This window comes from Cyanistes caeruleus, chromosome 1 (assembly GCF_971803275.1).
Source record: "Cyanistes caeruleus chromosome 1, bCyaCae1.hap1.1, whole genome shotgun sequence".
NCBI lineage: Eukaryota > Metazoa > Chordata > Aves > Passeriformes > Paridae > Cyanistes > Cyanistes caeruleus.
In genome coordinates, this window is record NC_141701.1 from 118,880,269 (window position 1) to 118,900,882 (window position 20,614).

General features: G+C 35.6%; 1 protein-coding gene across 11 annotated transcripts in view; it reads right to left on the minus strand.

The window, feature by feature from the left end:
• TAX1BP1 (Tax1 binding protein 1) overlaps positions 1–20,614 on the minus strand; it is a 56,318-nt gene that overhangs the window by 19,347 nt on the left and 16,357 nt on the right. For 6 of the 11 annotated variants that reach the window (XM_086852928.1, XM_086852878.1, XM_086852865.1 and 3 more), the window contains exons 3-8: positions 19,457–19,559; positions 15,885–16,072; positions 14,143–14,301; positions 3,207–3,355; positions 2,985–3,075; positions 1,619–1,804 (exon numbers count right to left, since the gene is read on the minus strand). In XM_086852928.1, coding sequence (XP_086709054.1) covers positions 1,619–1,804; positions 2,985–3,075; positions 3,207–3,355; positions 14,143–14,301; positions 15,885–16,072; positions 19,457–19,559 — 876 coding nt within the window. The remainder of the gene's footprint in view (positions 1–1,618; positions 1,805–2,984; positions 3,076–3,206; positions 3,356–14,142; positions 14,302–15,884; positions 16,073–19,456; positions 19,560–20,614) is intronic. The other 5 variants (XM_086852950.1, XM_086852910.1, XM_086852899.1 and 2 more) reach the window with 1 other exon arrangement.

Sequence of the window (20,614 nt, forward strand, 5' to 3'; positions counted from 1 at the left end):
TGGGTTTACCCTAGCTGAATGCCAGGTGCCCACCAAAGTCACTCCACCATTCCCCTCCTCAGCTGGACAAGGGGAAGAATATAACAAAAGGCTTGTGGGTTATCATGAGGATAGGGAGAGATCACTTAGCAATTACTGTCATGGGCAAAACCAGACTCAACTTGGGGGGAAAATTAATCTAATTTAAATTAATCTAACCAGTCAAATCAGAATAGGATAATGAGAAATAAAACCAATCTAACACATCCAGACCCCAACCTCTCTTTTCAGGTTCAATTTCACTCCCAGATTCTGTCTCCTCTCCTCCTCCAGCATAGCCAGGATGAAGAATGAAGGCTCCAGTCAGTTCATCACACATCACTGCTATCCCTTCCTCCTCAGGGGGAGGACTCCTCACTCTCCTCCTCTACTCCAGTGTGGGGTCCCTGCCATGGGAGACACTCCTCTAGAAACTTCTCCAACGTGCATCCATCCCACAGGCTGCAGTTCTGCATTAACTGTTCCAGTGTAGGATCCCATCCATGGGATGCAATCCTTCAGAACAGACAGCTCCAGCATGGGTCCCCTGTGGGGTCACAGGTCCTGCCAAAAAACCTGCTCCAGTGTAGGCTTCCCACAGTCACAGCTTCCTTCAGGCACATCCACCTTCTCCAGCACAAGGTCCTCCAGGAGGCAGCCTGTCTCACCATGATCTTAACCATGGGCTGCACAGGAATCCTTGCTCCAGCACCTGGAACCTTTTCCCCTCCTTCACTGACCTTGATGTCTGCAGAGTTCTTTCTCTCATGTTCTCACTCTTCTCAGCTGCAATTCCTCTCACTCAGTTTTCTCCTCTCCCACACCTTCCTTTAGTCTGTCATCTCAGAGGTGTTACCATCATCACCCACAGGCTCAGCCTTGGCCAGTGGTGGGTCCACCTTGCAGACTGCTGGCATTGGCCCTGTCAGGCAGTGGCTGGCAGCGTCAGGGGAAACTTCTGGCAGCTTCTCACAGAAGCCACTCCACTACCAAAACCAACACAAACCCAATAAAGGCATCCATAGCACCCAAACTAAGTCTGAAGTAACCCCATGTGGACTATGGACAGCATAAATATGAGTTCTTCAGCAATTTCACTCTCCTGATATACCACACAGCTTGATAAGCACAGGGCTGTAAGGCACCTCTTCCTTCGAGACCCTACTGTCACTGAAGAGCTTGCAGTCAGCACTGTAGCTTGATGGTACATTCATCTAACAAGCCCTTCAGCAGTCATTCTATGTCCCCTCTTTTCTTCTCCATCACCCTCTACAGTCTCAACACAGGTACATTACAAACTTTTTCCTCAACCTACTTTCCTTTTTCATGAAGCTAAAAGCAACGCAGGAGCACACCACTTTTACTGAACTCAAAAATTACCTTTTCACACATAGTTAATCATCATGTGAGATCTTAACAAGCTCAAAAGGTGCAAAACAGATCTCAGTCTTTTCACCATTTTCTGCATGTACAGAGAACACCATAATCCTCATGCCTATTAGCCTATACCCTGGTAATTTCAACTGCCTCCTTTCTCTTGCCAAGCAAATACAATAGATATGTTTATTCACATCAGGCCAATTATATTAGTACTGCTTACCTTGTGTGATGAAGAGTGCAAAAAAGCTTTCTTCATATTTTCTTTCTCAGCTATTAAGAGCTGTAATCTGCCAACCTCCTCTTTATAATACGATATCATGTTTTCTTTGTTTGCATCCAAATTCTTAAACGTCTGGATTTCTTTTACTAGTTTGGTGTTTTCTATTTCTGTATTCTTCAAGTGTATCTGCAATGATGCTAAAACATGTCAAACTTCTTCCACGTTAGGAGAACTACTGTTCACCTGTCTATTTATGTGCTCACTAAATTCTAATATATTCTAACTTGAGGCAGATTAGAACTGGTAAAGAGAAAAATTAAACATTTGATATTGTCACTGCCCTCCAGCCCAAACTTTCTGGCTGGAATTCTTTCAGCATGGTCACCTAACAACAGCACCACTCTACAGCTAGAAGTTGAAGCCCTAATTTCTCTCCACATCAAATTAAGTTATTCAGGACTCACTCCTCTCTTCACAAATGCTGGACGACTAAGAACTAGCAAGAGAGAAATTACTCGAAGAAAACTAAAGAAAAGTTAAACTTCTACCAGTAACTGCCCACAGTTACCTAAGCAAGCAAGTCTACATCAGGAAAATTAATTTTCAATGACAGCAAACTACTTTCAACAACTCTACCTACAATAATGCAAAACTCAAGTGTTTTCCACTCAGACCAGAAGATCTGTGTTATTTACAAAGGGATTCCATGCTTGTAAAAGATGCTTTGAAATTTTATAATCTAGGAACAGAAATAATCTTTTAAATACACTTGATCTGTTTCACACAACCTAAGGATTTCAAGTTTTTTCTGCTTTGGGGGCAGGAAGGCTGGCAGTGTATTATATTCTATATATGGGTGTATCTCAATACCAGCAAAAGAAATCAGCCAAGCTAGTAAAAACCAATGCAATAGAGAACCTCCTAAAGCTTCTCAGTGCTATACACAAGGCTCAAGAAAAGGGATTTAGAAAACAAAGTCTGCAGAGAGAAGTTGAATGACTAAGAAGTATTTTAGTTGTGAAAAAGTCTGTTAAAGATGATGAGTTACTGGGTGATGCACTGTATAACTAAAGAATTTTCTCACTGGAATCTATTATTTTTTGTTACTGTGTCTGAGCTTTAACAATTTGGTGATTGATTCTCCTTCTTAAAGACCTTTTTATACCATGGTTGAATTCAGATGCTGTTTTGCTCATTCATTTTTATATGAGAACATCTATAACTATCTTAAGGATATGTTCACAGAAGTTACCCATTTCCTTTTTTCCTTAACAAATTCAATTTATTAGGCTTCTCCATAAAACATTATTACCTTTATTTCAAACCACTTCATTCCAGTGTATACAGGTACAAGTAATAAAATTACCTTATAAAGTTCTTTTTCATCCTTTTCTGTCTTTAACACACATTCAAGTTGCTCCTTCTCAAGCATCACTTTCTTCAGTTTATCCTTCAGACTAAAACATTGAAAAATTAATGGTAGAGAACTATTAATACAGAAAATCCACACATAATTTGTTAGTATAAAAAAACACCTTGGGGAAAAAAAATTTAAAATAAGGAAGGTAAGGAACAAAAGTCTAAGTACCTGTCTAACTCCGTTTCTTTTGCAATGGCTTTCTGAGTAACAGTCATGATATCTTCTTCAAGCTGGAGAACTTTTGAAGCAGCCTCATCATGCTTCTTCTTCAAATCATTATTTTCCCTTTTAAAAGCTTCTGATGTTTGAATATTATCCTTTAAAAAAAATGCAAATACATGTCATTTAAGAATGTGATTCTTCAGAAGTAAAACATGCTGTTTGAATTATTGCCAAAATATGGCCATTAAATTTCTTCTCTTCCTTAAAATGTATAACAAACCCATTTCACGTACACATAAATAAATATATATTGAATATTGCTTTGCAGTTCATATATTAATAAGAACTCAATAAGGAGTCTGTTTGGGTGCAAACATTCAGTTACTCAGAGCATACCAAAGACTTCATAGTACAAGATAAACACATTATTTCCTATCTTCTGCCTATTTATATTTGGCAAACAAACCACTGACTGTGTAGCTTAGAAAACAAAGAACTTTTATTCCTCTTTGCACCTACTTTTACTTTAAAAGAAGAGCTTACTTTTCTTCCAGACAGTTACACTAAAGAAGCAAGCCATAGGAAAGACAGGCCAAAGGATAAATAAAACAAAACAAAATTGTGATTTAGAGCTGGTTACTACATGACATTCTCCTAGCTAGAACATATAGAAGGTCTCACAAAGCTCAAGGAAGCTCATGCAACCATTGTGGGATTTATGTCTTAGATATTGGAAGCTGAAACAGAGGACAATGACAATACCCAAAATGGATGCCTTTGTCAGAAAACTGACAAATACAAGATGGGAAACTACTTTAACTATTGCATGCATTCATTATCTAATTACAGTAATGTCCATACTGTTCTAAGGCAGTGAACAGCTGAATGCCATCTCCACCACTGCAAAACATCCATTTGAAGTCAGGCTATCTTAAAAAAGCCTGAAAATGGTTTTTTTCAACATCTTGAAAAAAAAAAAAAAAAAAATACGTAACACTAAAGTAGGTGACACATACTGAGATAATATGCCATTTTTTTCTTATATCAAAACATGATAAAGCTCAGCTTGTTATCAACCACGACAGTGATATGAATGAAAGTGGAAAACAATGTCAAGACAGACTGACCAACATACCTCACTACAGCATGACTTAGGAGTGCTTGAGTAAAGACAACTAAGGTACAAGTTGTCTTTCTGACCTAGATTTGGAAGATTAAAGCACTACTTTATCTATTCATTTTTAAACAAAGCTCAATGCCCTGAAATAACAAGACTGTACTGTTACATCAAGAGAAACACATCAACCAGACTTTATGAAGAACCCCTACTGGCCAAATTCCAACCTAACAAACAATGTTTTAAGTACAATAAAATATAATGAGGACTGTTTGTAGTCATTAATTGTCAAGATACACTGTTCACAAGTATAATTAAGCCCCACTTTTACAAGCAACTAAACAGAAGTTTGAGCATTATGATTTTTTGGGGGGGAGGTTTGAGGGGTTGGCAGTATTGAATTGAGGAGTGGCAAATGTATCTGATGACTCACTCACTTGCTACACACTAAACCAGCATGTAGATTTTAATTTTTGTTATATACACTATATAAAAGAAAAGGACTAATATATTGCAACTATTTAAACTCTAAATGGCTTTCTTATGTCCTAATATAAAAAAAAACAAAAAAACAACTCAAGGGATCATGAATGTGCCATTTTTTAAAAAAAAACAGCATTGGAGAAGATAACCCACAACTTTCATAAGGTCTTTATTTTTGAAGAGCTATCAGTTTCCTGCAACCAAAAATATACATACTTGGTGTAACAAGGGCAGGATATTTTAATTAACATCAGTATTCCAAGTAAAACTTGCTATATAACCAACAGCAACAACACACTCTGTAACTGCTTGTCCTCCCCTAGTGCAGTGGAGACTAATTACTTGCCCCTGTTTTGAAAGCCTAGTATAGTAAAAAGTCTATTTCAATGCATATCTGTGTTTTCTCTAAACACCACTTCGGTATAACTGTAACTGTTGTAACCCAAGTGCCTTCAAAAGAATTTAATCTGATACATTATATATACAAACTGTACAAACAGTTCAAACAGGCTGCCAAAGGTAACATATATTAAAAGGCATTAATAGCCTGAAAAAAAATTCTCTCCACAAACAGCATTACAATTGATGCTGCTTTGCTAGTTATTCTAAAGGGACATGGTACTAAAATGTAAAAGTTCCATACTTAACAGATTCTCACCTAATAAACTTGTTTAGATACAACTAAAGTCTACAGTTTTTAAAGAAAAAAAAAAAAGGATTAATTTTTAGAGAGGACTTGTTATTTTACAGAATTCTTAGCAATTCAATTTGGATGCAGCAATCCCTAGTCCCATACACTGGTTACAGTGGTTTCAAAACCTGTAAAATTTAAAATGAGCACTCTTAGACTATTTTACAGGTAAAGTCAACTGTGTTTAGAAGGAATCTAAAGGGGAAGAATATAATAAACACATCAACTAAATGTACAACCCCTCTTACAAGAAAGATAATTACTTTCTGTAATCATTGCTTTAATTCATTTATCTTATCTGGTACAAGTACCAATATATATAAATTATATATTGTATATAAAAATATATACACCTTCTTAACAGAGGAATAAAAAAAGCACCGAAAGAGCACGAATCATTTTAATGAACTGGTTTAAAAACACCCAACAATTTTAAAGTTATTTTTTTATCCAGTTATGGATAAATGCAGGTCCCCCATCTCCTTCCCTAGAACTGCAACAGCAATAAGGGTGGAAGTGGGAAGCAACTGCACCACAAGGGTCAAGAGTAAGCAACCAGAAAATACTTAAACCAGCTTTACTGCTGCAAAAGAAGTTATCAAAACAAAAATTACTAGGAGTCTCATTAGTAAAATGAAACAATGACAAAAATTCAATGAGTTTTCAGGTGAATTTCCCTAGAATCAAAATTCCACTTTGAAAATCCTGATGTACCTTCAAATAGGGAACAAGAATATGGGGGTTCCAAAATCTTTACTTCTATTCTAAAATGGCAGAAGATTTAAGACTGATTATTTTTTAAATAATTTTATTGTAACTTCATGCAACACTGTCCTCATAAAGCTATTATAAGCTCTACCTAAAGGATATGCAAAGATCATGCCTGGGTTTATCCTTGAAACACGCTTAAAATCCATTTAATAAATAAATTCCGGCTGCAAAAGGAATAATAATCTTTCATGTGAGAATGGAACAGCCAAATTCTCATAAAAGAAAATCATGGCAAAAATCCACACTTTCAACAATGAAGAACAGCACGCTTTCCCTACTTATTTCTTACTTCTAATGGATTTTTACAACAGCAGTAAAACATTGCTGAGCACAGTGTAGTTAATGGAATGGTACAGATATCCCTTCCTATGTTTAGCACATACAACACGTTTTTCAAACATACTGAAGGTAGAAAGAGATACAGCAGACAAAATAAAATACTTGAAAAATACAATCCAAGACTATTTCCAGACATGACACCTTGCAGTATGGCAATGGTCAGCACGGCTTTTTATGCTTCATCTTCCCTTTCCATAATATGTAGAACTCCCTACCAACCTTTTCAAAATCATCCCACACCTAAAGCATTCACCTTTGATTAACTGCTAGTATCTGCAGCCTTTTTTTACTTTTTAGAGAACGCATACACTGTAATGAAAGGAGGGTAAAAAGTTAAAAATGAGCTATGCAGCTCACACTGAAGAGGTCAAATCACTAAATACAAGGCAATCTATTTAAAAACAAAAATCTAAAACAAACAAACAAACAAAGCAGCACCGCCTTTCAGCTGGATTGATTTATCTGGATGTAATTTAATGTCAGAGGAACCCTTATCCTTGATATACTAGAGAATTTAGAGGGTTTAGATCAATTATCTGTGGGACCCTTTTCTTTATCCCACTGACATCAGCAGTTCCAACAGAATCATGTGGAACACTTGGCTGACATCATACTCTGTTTAAAGGACCTCTGAGTCCTTTAAATGATGAACACAACATAGCACCATTGCAGCCAGTGCAAAATCTGCCCATAACACAACATGGAAGTTCTGAAAGGAAACCTCAAGTTTTAATTTTTCTTTCTAAAAAAAATTTAAGTATTCAGTTAAGTAAAACAGAAAACCAAGTCCAAATACACTCAATGGCATTAAGCTTTTATCCTCATGACTTGTAATAGAAATACTGCTCTAAAAAACAGTGCAGACAGTCTATTTCAAAAATCTAAGATGTCACAGAGGTAGTACTTTAACTAACATCATAAAAGTGATCAAAACTACAACAGTAAGGTCTAAGTCTGTAAGAGTTCATCTAAGTTACATCAGTCACTCAATTACTGTCGTGAAAATTACAAACGTAAGTTTTTGCAGGAGGCAGCTGAAGCATTTACACACACTATGATTTTGCAGCATGTACTTACATGTCAGGATTTTCATTTCTTAAAACATGTTATAATTTCACTACAAGCTATTGATTTTGCAAAATCATTTTCATTAATACATAATTTGAATTGTAAAATATCTCAATTTACTATTTAATTTTCCAGTGAAATAATTTTCAATTGCCCAGTTCAAGAAATATTAATATACAGAACAGTCAAAAAAAACATGAAACAGGGTTTTCTTTTCATATTATGTTTATTGTACCCAAGAGTGCTGTAATTGCTGGTACCAACCTGAGCAAATCCAGTGTTTAATTTGTGTCTAAAAATTAAATGAAACTGCGGGGAGGTTTGCTTTTTGAGCTGGGGGGCAGTTTTTTGGTTGCTGTTTGGGTTTTTGCCTTTTGGACCGTTTGTTGTTACTTAATTTTGGGGGATTTTTTTCCTAAAACAATGCATCTTCCTGACCATCAGATTTTCACACATGCAGCACACATGAACAGAGACTGGTCTAAAGAGAGACTGAAAAAACAATTGATTCACTTACTTCTATGCACACAGGCCAAACTGGGCACTTGTGCTGCTTACTCATACTGCTGACATACCACACTGCACAACAGTGGATGGTTTTTTCACCATCTAAACAGAGAAACTCTCCTCATTAAATGACATTGAAAGCCAGCTTAAATGAATCCCTGATATTTGAATAAAGTTCTCCAATAAATAAAGCTACTGTGCAGGTAGAACCTGTCAGCAGAATGTGAATTTACACATATGCCTTATTAAAATTTCCCATCAGACAGATAAATAAGCCCACTTTTAAGAAGTTAAATGGAAAACTAAATTTACAAAAAGCATGAAAGAACAAGTTTATCAAGTCAGTAAATTCACTTCTGCCTCAATTTATGCCAGCATCATAACAGCAACACTATGCAAACGTTCACAAGATCAAAGGATGAACAGGCAGTCTTCAAATTCATTGCTTCTGACTCAAGCTAAACTCAGAAACTACTGCCAGAGGAGTATGACTTGTCACCACTGTAACGTTAAAGCAATCAGTTCAGAAGTGCCTTCTTCCCACTAGAGGGAGACCAATGACTGCAAAAGCATCTTCTGCAAGCTCTGCTCTCTGCAAGAGCACAAAACCAGTATTCACAAAATTGAATGGTTGCAGAATATCAAAGGAATGACCAATGAAAGACACACAATGACTACTACATGCTTCTCTTCTTCAGCACAGTAATACTGAATCTTAAAACAGTAGGGAAGTGCACTGCTGCCACAGACCTTCCACAGTTTAAGCATACACAAAATACAAAGATCAAAAAGCAAGCATTCTTATTATGTACAAAGCTCTATACATTTTATGTTTATAATGTCAAAAATAGAGATTAGAGATACTTATATTGTTGCTTTCTAAATAAAAACATACTAAGCTTTTGTTCTTTTTTCTTTTTAAGTTTGTTTCCCTCAATTTTGGAAAAAGCAAAACATATTCAGCTAAAAGCAACATAATAATGTTATTCAACACACTGATTACGTACCAGTTTACAAAAGTAAACCAAAGGAAAAGTTGAAATATTAAAAGCAACCTGAAACAGTTCTGGTAACCATGTATAATGTGCCATCTTCTTAAAAAATAATCATAGCATGTAGCTACATCATTATTTTAACAGTGTTATATTGCTAGAGTTGCAAGGTATATATATAGCATGATCCTAAGTAAAAGTATGCTACCAGGGAACACCACCCTAGTAAATACAGATTAACTCTGAAACACTAACAGAAGGTGGTAAGAAAAAGATGTGACATTTCTGAAATGTTTCCAATAATTTCGCATTTACTCTCAATTCCCACATAGAGTAGTAACAGATTAAGTTAAATCTTCACACTCAGTAAGAACCATTTTAATGTCATCTGGGGGAAAAAAAAAGTAGGAATGGTTTAAATGACATGAAAACTGCTGAAAAGGAATACTATGTTTTCCTCTAACTGAAAATATAGCAAGCCTATGGCAAGCCTTTTTCAAAAGGCAAAAAGGGGGGGCAGAAAATTTTCATGCTGAGGGCAGGAAAAGGAAAGCCCACTTACACCCTCTCTACACTGATTTTGTCAGTACAACTACACACTGCATTAAGCAGGTCTTGGATAAGAGGAAAAAGATTAACCTAAAAGAAAAAAAGACTGAATTTGTTCCTCATCTTACAATATCTCAAGCCTTGCCAGGGTGGGGTTATTAACACAACTTAGTGGTAATAAACCATAAGTACACACTAAAAAAGTGGGGCTGGAGAGCATGTTCCCTGTGAGTGCAAACACTGACTAATGTCTAACTGTGTGCCTTGCAAATATTTATTTTTTTTCTGTGATGGTGGTAACGACAACAAGAAAAAAAAATGTCTGCAGAATCATTCATGTGTTGAACACAAATCTTTTTTATTAATATGATAAAGCACTAAAAAAATTAACCAAATCTAAAAAACCGAAAGCCTTTAGGGACAAGTAGTGACTTACAGTGCAATAACATGTAACATGCAAATATGTTTCAAGAACTCTAATAGCACCTTATGATTTTATGTCTTGAATGCATTTATTCCTCCTACCTCTGGCAGGAAATGACATGGCTACCTTGTAAGAAGGCAACACAAAACTGTTTATCTCCTGAACAGCAAGGGCAACCAAAGTCTGTAGTCCACTGCAGACATTTATTTCAAGTGCCACAAACACAGGAACTCTATTTGTAAAACTCGAAAAATGGGAATCTTTTCAATACCTGAAAACATGCATAGAGCCCAACAGTCAAGCTTCATGGATAACTGATTGTGTTACACCTGAATAGATTGTTCAGTATGCTGTGTCCTTAAAAGATTGATCTACCTTTAGCTTATCTCTTCCTAGTATTTTCCCCAACCACTTACAAAATACCCCAATTGACAAAAAGCAGATGGAGAAGACACCAGTTCCACTGACCAAAATTCTGTAAGAGTAACAAAATGTAAAGAGACATTATTCAATCAGGAGTAGCAGGGAAGCACTAACTGGGATTAGCTGTGGCACTGTCATGTCTACAACTATCCTGGCTATTTTAAGAAAGCAATGCTTCTACAGAAGAACTTCTCAATGATCCAAACTATTTCTGAGCTATTTCTATATAAAATAAAGTACTAATAAAAATCAACACCAAAAATAATAAAATAGTCTAAAGGCATATGAATAAATATTAATAAAGAGGGGATTCAAAGAGAACTGTTTTTTAAGGAAACATTTTCGTTTTAGGAGCTTGGAGCTTTCCCATCTTCTATTTGTTATGCTTCACCAAAGTAAAGTAAGTTATGTACTACAACTCCTAACCACATCATCCACATTCTGTTTAATTCAATTACAAAAACATAACATAGCTTAACAATGGATTTGATCAAAAGATAAAAATACATGATCTAAGATGCCCATATTACTTTCTCTGAAGAAACTAAGATTTTTAGAAATTAGGCAGATTGCCAAGTACTATATATCCAGGGGTTCATAACTCCAGGGCTCCCTCATTGCAATACAAATGTAGTAAGTAAATATTAGCTGCCAATACACTGACAGCATGTAGAGTTCTGCAGTCAATTAGGATCAAATACATGTGTCTGTACAGACACATACACTACCTTGCCACATGCATTACTGCCCTTTAAACACAGTGCTTTGTACTACTGTGGGTTTTTTGAGAGCCTTTTGCACAAGCAGAAATATACTGTGCACTTCCTGATAGAAGTATTTACAAAAACAAACAAGAAAAAAAAACAAGTAAGAGACTGCACACAGGTTCAATTTAACTTAGCTTTACTTTTAACAGAAATAATTTTTTATCAGTTATAGCTGCCTTAAGCTACAAAGGCAATGACATCTCATAAATACAGGAATTATATTTTCTTATATAGGCTATTTTGTTTTATTAATTGTTGTTCATTAGACTAATATAACAGTATATTGTAAGATTTTTTTAAGTAGAATTCAAAAGAGTTAAACCTTTACCGAAGTTAAATATTTTTAAAAATACAATTTTTAAATCCATCACTAACTTTTTACTTATTTATGCATTAAAGGTTTGTAGAGCATAACTAATAATTCACGTGCATATGAAAAAAGAGAAGTAGAAATAAAAGAAGAAAATAAAAGAAGAAATAAAAAAGAAAATAACCATGATGCATGATTAAAACAACCACTCAAAAGGTAAAAAACCCATAAGCCAAGCCAAAACAACCTTGCTCACACTAAGCATCTGTGAAAATTCTGCTGTTAAAAGAAATACAAATACATTCTGATTACTTATCACTTCAAAGATTATCCCCTGTAGTCTAATATAAAAACATCCAAGTTAATGCATTGCTTAGGTTTACTGCCAGTAACAATTATTCACATCACACAAAGTGCACTAGATTATCTGGGGGCTGTGGTCAGGACCTGTTTGTAAGTGCTCAGCTGGGGAGGGGGTGTTTTGTGCGGTTGTTTTGCTTGGACTTTTGGGTTTGGTTGATGCTTTATTTTTTAAGCAAGCCACAAGAAAAATAAAACCCAGGTACTAAAATCCAACTGAGTGCTGTGTCACTGCTGCTCAGGAATTTTTAAATCAATGCATTAGCGTACTGTATGCATTCTCAACAAACATAAATGGCATAATCCCGTGATACATTGTCATATTTCATGCACTGGGGTGGGGAGGAATGGAGAGCAAGTCATCTTCAAGACTAGAGAGACACATATAAAGCACTGCTTATTAAAATTTCTGATGATTAAAAAGTTAACTTACTGCTCCTGATTTAGTAGATGTAGGACATTTACTTAATTTTCAGGAATAACACCTAATTTACATTGTGCATATACACAAACAAACACTTTTTCAACTGAGCAGATGCTTTATGTTTCATTTTTTAAAAAAGTGAAAAACAGAACAGGACAGAGAAATGCAGAATAAGACAGCAGCATCGAAGTCTTAAGAGACAAAAAAATAATTGCCTAAGTTAGAAAACCCCCACTGTATTTTAGCCAAGTGAAGAGCTTAGTCAACTTTGAATCAGACATCTATTTGTAGCTAAAAATAAGTGAAAAGTTTGCCACACTGCATTCTCTCTTCATGAAAATACAAATCCAAAGCAGAACAAAAAGAGACAGAAAAAAAAACACAAACCCAAACATTCCTGAAATTAATTTCCATTTGCTAAATTCTGATATGTTAGAGGCAAAACTATTTTGGATTAGAGAAGTTCACTGTAAAATGTGAGAAAGTATTGAGACAGACATTTTTGTTCCTATACAGTCTACCTGTATCCTTGCTTGAGAAGAGTCAAAATCCCATTTCACTAATTGTTCTAAAATGGAATTGTAAAGCTAACATGGATTGGAACTAACAATATTCCAAATATGTTTTTTTAAATAAGAGCCTCAAGTTACAATGAGAAGTATCTGTGTGGCTCATTCACTTTTATCCACCAAACTTATGATCTGCAAATTCATGAAACATGAATTTCTATTCTTCTCTCATTGATTTAAGCCAAGTCTCCCAGGCACATTGAATTAAAATAATTCTTTCATAGAAAAAACCTTTCTTCTAAACAAGCATTCACTGTTCAAAAGTAAACTACAAAGCACTAACATTTTTAAGTTCTCTCAACAAATTCCTATGAAAGGTGTATGACACAGGTCTGTTGACATGTACATACTAGAAGTAGTCTGTTAACAGCTGTCCACAGCTAAATTATATAGGTTTCATTACTTCAAATTTGCCCATGTCACCACCTCCCTCCCACATGTTTTTAATCTTCTCCTAAAACTTGGGTTTTTTAGAAAGCAGCAGCTTAAAAATAGATTAGGTCCAACTTTTTGGTGCCCTTTTTATAATATTAGATTTCCTCAATATCACTTACAGAATTCCAAATTAAGCTGGCTTTGGATTAGACTACATTTACATTTTCTCTATTAATTAACACTTTGAACAGATTTTTAGGTTTATGCTTCTTTTCTCTTTGAATTGTGAAATATTTTAAGAGAAGTCAGTTACTATTTTTCACTCTTTACATACCTTGGCAGAAGTATTCTCTGTTGATCTTTGCTTTTTATACCAAAAATATTTACAATTTTCAGTAGCCTGTCTTCTATGCAATTATTCCCTAAGGAGAGCTTTTTTTGAAAAGCTTTCCTCCATTTTAAATTAATCTAAGCAAACTTTAAATTATCAACTACTTTCCACTATGAATTCCACAGTTAAATATCAAACATCTGGTAACAGTTGTCATCGATTATCTTACCAAGCCTGGTACCAAAAGCCTTAAATATTTTAGCCATTTTACCACATTAAAGGAATAGTGGCAGGAGGTTAATAGGAACTGACCTATTCTAGTGTAAATGTCTGTCTAACTGCTGAGGGGTTTTGATAGCTGATTTTCACACAGTTTGACTGGTTCTTGAAAAAGCAGTAATACAGGCATTTTGAGTCAGCTATAATCAGTTAAACAACTAACCTTTTGCTCTGTTTGCAGCTGCTCACATCTCTGCTTTTCATGGTTAAGTTCTTTTTCCAGTTGTTCAACTTGATCTCTGAGTTGTGTCGTTTCCTTTTCCAGAACAGAAGTCACCTTTAACAGCTCTTCTTTTTCTTTTATTATTTTTTCAATTTTAAACTGAAAAAAAAAAAAAAATTACAAAGGGTGTTGGTAATTTTTTCCCCCCCTCATTCTCATCAAACAATTGGATAACTCATTATCACACTGTCTGAGCAGAAGAACAAATTGTGTCTTCCCTGGTTAAGTTATTACAGTTTTCCCCTTACTGTCAAATTTCTGAAGTTAAATTGCTTTTACTGCATAGTACCAGACTACCATTAAATAGCATACTTTGCAGTGTCCTGATTTATCCTCAAGTTTTTGTTCCTTAAATGAAATGCCTTTATTGTTCCCAAGTGACAGCAACTGTGGAAGAGCTAATTCTGATGATGGCAGCTTGGTGAATACATGACAGCTGACTGTAAAGACACACATTCTCTCTCTGAGAAATTTCTTGAGAAAAATGAATACGCACATACACCCCACCAACACCTGAAAAGTAAGCCCTGGAACACAAACTGTGCCCTTTCAATACTTAATAGGAGCTTATAAAAAAGACTGGCAGACTATCTAATAGGGCCCATAGTCACAGAACAAAGAGTGAAGGTTTTGAACTACAAGAGGATAGATGCAGATTATAGAGATAAGGAAGAAACTTTTATGATGAGGGTGATGAAACACTAGAAAGGGTTGCCCTGAAAGGTGGTATATGCAACATCCTTGGAAAAGTTGAGTGTCAGGCTGGATGGGGCTGTGAGCAACCTGATCTAGTTGAAGATGTCCCTACTCACTGCACGGGGTTGGAGTAGATGTCATTATATGGCTCCTTCCAACCCAAATCATTCTACAGTTCTATGAACAAAGATCATAAAAAATACTTGAGAACTTCTATAATTTTAGTACAATGAGTACATCTGAAAAGCAAAAATATCCCAGATGTTATCTCTGTACTCTCTTATCCGTAAATTTTGAAAACCGTATATCAAATACATGTTCCTAGATGTGACTGAAAATTTGATAGAAATGTCTGATGGCAAGGTAACGGAACTGCACTGAGCAATTTTCCAAGAAAAAACTCAAACAAAAGTTAGTTTGGGTTTCCCATTTGTTTGGGTTTAAATAGTGTTAAGCCTACAAACAGCAACAAGCAAATATAAAACACCTTGACTCTGGATATTAGCACCTAAGTCTTACCACATCTCTCTAGCAAGGAACACAACACATAGAAAACTGCTTAAAATAAAACAAGAGCTACTCTAAAATACTTAGGCACCTGCAATTATTCAGCTCGGTCTCCAGGGCTCTTAACTGGGGCAAAAATAAAGTACACTGGTTCCATAACTCTTTTTCCTTACAAGAAGCACCATTTCACACAAAGAATATCTTCCTGCCCTCCAGTTAGTCAGTGACTACAGATGTGAAAGACGGGTAATATCCACTCTTACATTTCCCAGTCCATGCTTAGTTCTACACATTTTTACGTCTTGGTTTACTTAACCTGCAAATGTTCTAACCTCAATCAAATACTACAGAACAAGCCAGAAATAGATACATTACACAGACACATATAGGTCTTTTCCTACTAGTTTTTTCTTCAGTATCTGTGATTGTACATATATAGTATAAAAAATAATAGCATTTTAAGAAGTTTTATATCAAACCTCAAGAAGTCCAGCTTTTGTAGTCACCACTAACATATCAGAGTTTCCTTCATCTTCCATTGTGAGCAATTCTTCAACAGGAGAAGAGGTACGAAACTGGAAAGGTGTGCTTGCTCCACGGATTTCTCCTTTGTAAGTCACGTAACAGAACTGATAAAATTCTCCATCATCATTTGGTAGATAGTATCCTATCAAAACAAATTCATATTTGAAGAAATATTCTACACAAGCTTACAGATCTCCCTCTGCAGACAGATTACCACATTATGTTTGACTTAAAGATTTCATGCTATTTAGTAAGCTTCATCCCCCAGCAATTTCTACTAGCATTTAAGACAAAGATGAAACAGTGTTAGGCATTAGCTGCTATATGTACACATCACCTCACATACATTAGGTAATAGCTGCTGTTTATACATTTAGGAAACAGATTCATTAGCAATCAGATGCCTTGAAGTTGCATCATGACCACATTATCATGTGACTGCTGTACATTCACAGAACAGAGAGTAAGTCCTTTTTTTGGCCTTGAATTACCTACACAACCAAATATAACAGAAAAAGACAAAATAATATGTAATGACAAGACATCTACAACTTCACCAGATACCATCTGTACATAGGGTTTTGATGTTACTGGTTTGGAGGGGAGAGGCTTTGTGGGACAAACATCTTTTTTTTTGCTATTTTTCAGTGCCAAAGCACAGAAATGCTCTGAATGGATGAAACCAGCTGAAAGGGAAGAACCTGAAGTTAAACTATGAGCTTATTTTTTAAAATTGAAAACTTTTCTAGACTTTAGAAAGGATAAATCCCCTTTCTTGAAGCTATGTAATGGTACATGGTGCAAGCAAATTATTTGAGAAGAATTTCTGTGTTACTATCCAACTGAACTGTTGCCCACTAAGGCTTTAAGACTCTTGCATGACTTGGATTCACAAAGTAACATTTATGAAGGCTAAACAATCTTTTTGGGAACTACTGTCATTTTTACCTTTATTAGTACATTCAAGACCCATGCCTTACCTAATTTAATGGTATGAAAACCATCCAGCTTTATTCAGAGTACTTATTTTCTGATACTGTAGCCAGACTGACAGTGACACTAACATAATAAAGCCTTACCCAGTCCAGCAGGTGATGTCAACCATTTCAGTTCTTATTTCACCACATTTCAATCTTCTCCCTTTCTAACTTTATCATTAAGTTTTCACCAACTTTTACTACAGATTCCTGGAAGTCTTTTCCCAGTACTCTTAGCTACCCTTCCTAGAAATAGTAAAACATTACATTTGCCATATAGACAGCACTTGTATCAAGAATTTTATGTTTCCATTAGTCATATACTTTATTAACAGTCACTCAGGGAACAGTATCTGAATCTCAAAACATCACGATTCATGCTTTTGGGCTTGGCTACACTTTCCTATATAGCACTGTAGTTCAGTTTACCTGATTCAGTGCATAGGTAAGATGAAATTATTCAGAAATAAATGTAGAACAATCTACATTGCTGCTTCAGCACATTTTAATATTGGTTCAGACAATCTGATTTTAAAACTACTGAAAGTCTTTTTTTCTTGTTCTAACATGTACTGGAGAAACAGATTTCTGATTATCTTCTTCCAGCACACTTACTTGATCATAAAAAAAACAAAACAAAACCAACCACATTTAACATGCTGCACAACATTTACTATTTAGCTCAGATAATTAAGCTCCTGTAAGCTCTACTGATCTCATCTCAGCAGCATTAAAATATCTTGCCAAACACAACCGGGAGACTATTTGAATGGAGATTCAATCTGGCAGCTCTATAAAAGTGGAGATCTGTCAGGATGGAATGTAACAGATGGGGCAGAGATACTTGGTCTCTTCATGTGTGGTAAGATTTCTACATACAAAGGACTGAATGGCATGAAGAGTTCTACTCTTCTAGATTCCTTTTAATTTCTGTCCAAACCAATTTCATTCATTCAGTGAACTCTGGTAACTGTAAAAGAAACTAATGATTTCCTTCCAGTTTCTACAGAGCACACACAATTTTCAATCAACTTCAAGGTTATAAAATGGTTATCAGGTTGTAAGACCACGTGGATATGATCATCATTGAAAGCACCAGAAGAAAAAAAATACCTGGCAAGAGAAAGAACTGAACTCAAAGCTATCACTATTTGCAGCTTTAATAAGACAAGATAATACAGTCATCATTTCAGGACTTCAATTATTTTATTTTTTTTTTATGTTTTAAGCAAAACACACACATGAACAAAGACTAAGGCCAAATCTGGAAAGCAAAAAAGATGGTAAGACTGTACATAAAATTCTGTTTTGCAAGCAGAAAAGCATTAATTTAGTGGAGGTGCTCTTTCACATAAAATTTCAAATGAGTGTAGATTTTTGACATATGTCATATCCTGCAGCAACAAGTTCTGCATGTTGACTGTGTTATAAGAGTATCATCTCTACCTGCATTTTGAACTTGCCACTTGGTAGCTTACATCAATGGTTATTATTTATTTGAACATATAGAATGGTTAATCCACTCATGCCATGGGTAGCTGATTTTAGAGACAGCAGTCACTTCATATTATTTCCCTTTCCCAGCCTGAAAAACCTGGCAGAAGGAAGTCTGGAAGGCCACTTGGTCAGATTTCCCACTCAAGAGAATGTTGTCAGCACCTGAGATTACTGTGGCCATAATGGCATACAGCTGTAAACAGCTGTATGGAATTCTCATCCTTCACAATCAGGATACCTGGTCAAGAGCTGCACTACTCCCTCATGGTAAAAATGCTCTTCCTAATATCAGACATAAATCTCCCACATCATAACCCACAGGCATTGTCCCTTTTTCTATTTAACAAGTGTGGCTCTCATCTTGGTAACTCCACACCTTTACAGAGAAGCTGTTTCTTAATTTTGATCTCCTTTGTTGCACTTTACCTGTTTCGAGACTGCAAAGGGGAGGGAGAGGATATGACCTGCACGCTGTGTTGAAAATGCAGTTATAGTATAGACTTGTACAGTGGTGTAACATTTTCTGGCTTGTTCCTTATTATTTTTTTAAAAGCTTCAGACATTTCCATCAACTCCTTGCGGCAAAAAGGTCCCATACAATTCTGACTCCTCTGAACCTTCATGAAATCATCACCTACACTATTTATTCTTTGACAAGAATCATTTCACATCGATAATGTTTAAAGTCCAGAGACAAAAGACTATGTAAAGACACAATGTACTAAAAGAGGCCAAGATTAAAAAAGCTTGATGATGGTTAAACAAAGTCACTTACCGTATTTTAATAGTTTCCAGGAGAGCTCCTCTATCAATCATGAATATCTGCCACTACTATGTAAAAAACATACTAATTCACATACTTCTCCTTACCATTTTCCTTGACACCTAAAATAAGACTAAATTTCCCACAGTGAAATGTTCAGAATTCTCCTGCAATTTATCTTTTTTAAACTCCAGAACAGTTATACAATGCTCAGCACTTAAATGAACAGTTAAGTATTTAAAAAGCTGAGTAGGCTGGAAAATAGAGATAGATACTGCCTTAGACTCACCTTGAAAAGTTAGCACACAGTTAACAGTTGATCCTTCCACATAATTTTCTGGCATAGGTGACCAAAGAAATGTGTAATAATCTCTTGCAGTACTCCAACCAACCTAAAATTAAATAAACCACAAAAAAAAATTAAAACAAAAAAAAACCCACCAAAAAACAGAAAGAGAAAACATTAAACAGAAGAATTCGATATACACAGTTAAGATATAATGGTCTGGCCTTAACAACATACTGTAATATGCATATTTCTGCTTCAAAATGCAATAAAAAGATACTTAACAATGTTTACAATCAGGAATATTTTAACAAGCATGTCAAAGATTTAGCATTAATTTTATTATGCTTGTTACCTAAGGCAGTAAGTGGGTCTAAGGCAATAAAAGGGTCTATATAAAGTAAAACACCAGACAGTCTTCACTGTATGTTAAACTACTATTTGGCACATTAATTTTTTTCTATAAAGATACACATTTCTATATTAAAAATACAAAAATATTAATTATTGGTTTTATAGTGAAATTTTCTTTGTGAAGGTTCTGCCAATGTTGACTTTTTTGTACCCACAATCCAACTGGTTCATCAGAAACCAAAAAGGAAGGAGTGAGAGGGGAAGCTTTCTGTGCTACTGAAAGAGCATATTCAACTGACACTTGAATTTTTCTGACAACTTCTGCAATGCTAAAGACGTGCGTTTCACTGAAATGCTAATTCTCTCATACATACACGCTATGTCTGCAAAGAAAACAAAAACAGATTGCCTGAAAACTTAGCTAAGTCAGCACAGTCTTCCTGCTAACTTCAAAAACCCTCTGCTTTCAGAGTTTTCCTAAGAGTGCAGTTCTGTACAGCAATGAGCCACTGGCACAGGTTGCTCAGAGAAGCTGTGGATGCCCCATCTCTGGAAGTGTTCAAGGTCAGGCTGGATGGAGCTCTGAGAAACTGGGTGTAGTGAGACAGGTCCCTGCCCTCGGCAGGAGGGTTGAAATTACATCTTCTTTAACATCCTTTCCTACTCAGGCCATTCTATGAGCCTATGATTCTACCCTCTGAAGATGTACATCCCAACAGGCTTGAAATACGTGCAACTAAAGCAGAAAGCCAAAGCAACTACTACAAAGCAATGGATATTAATAATAGCATAACAGTAAAGGAAAAT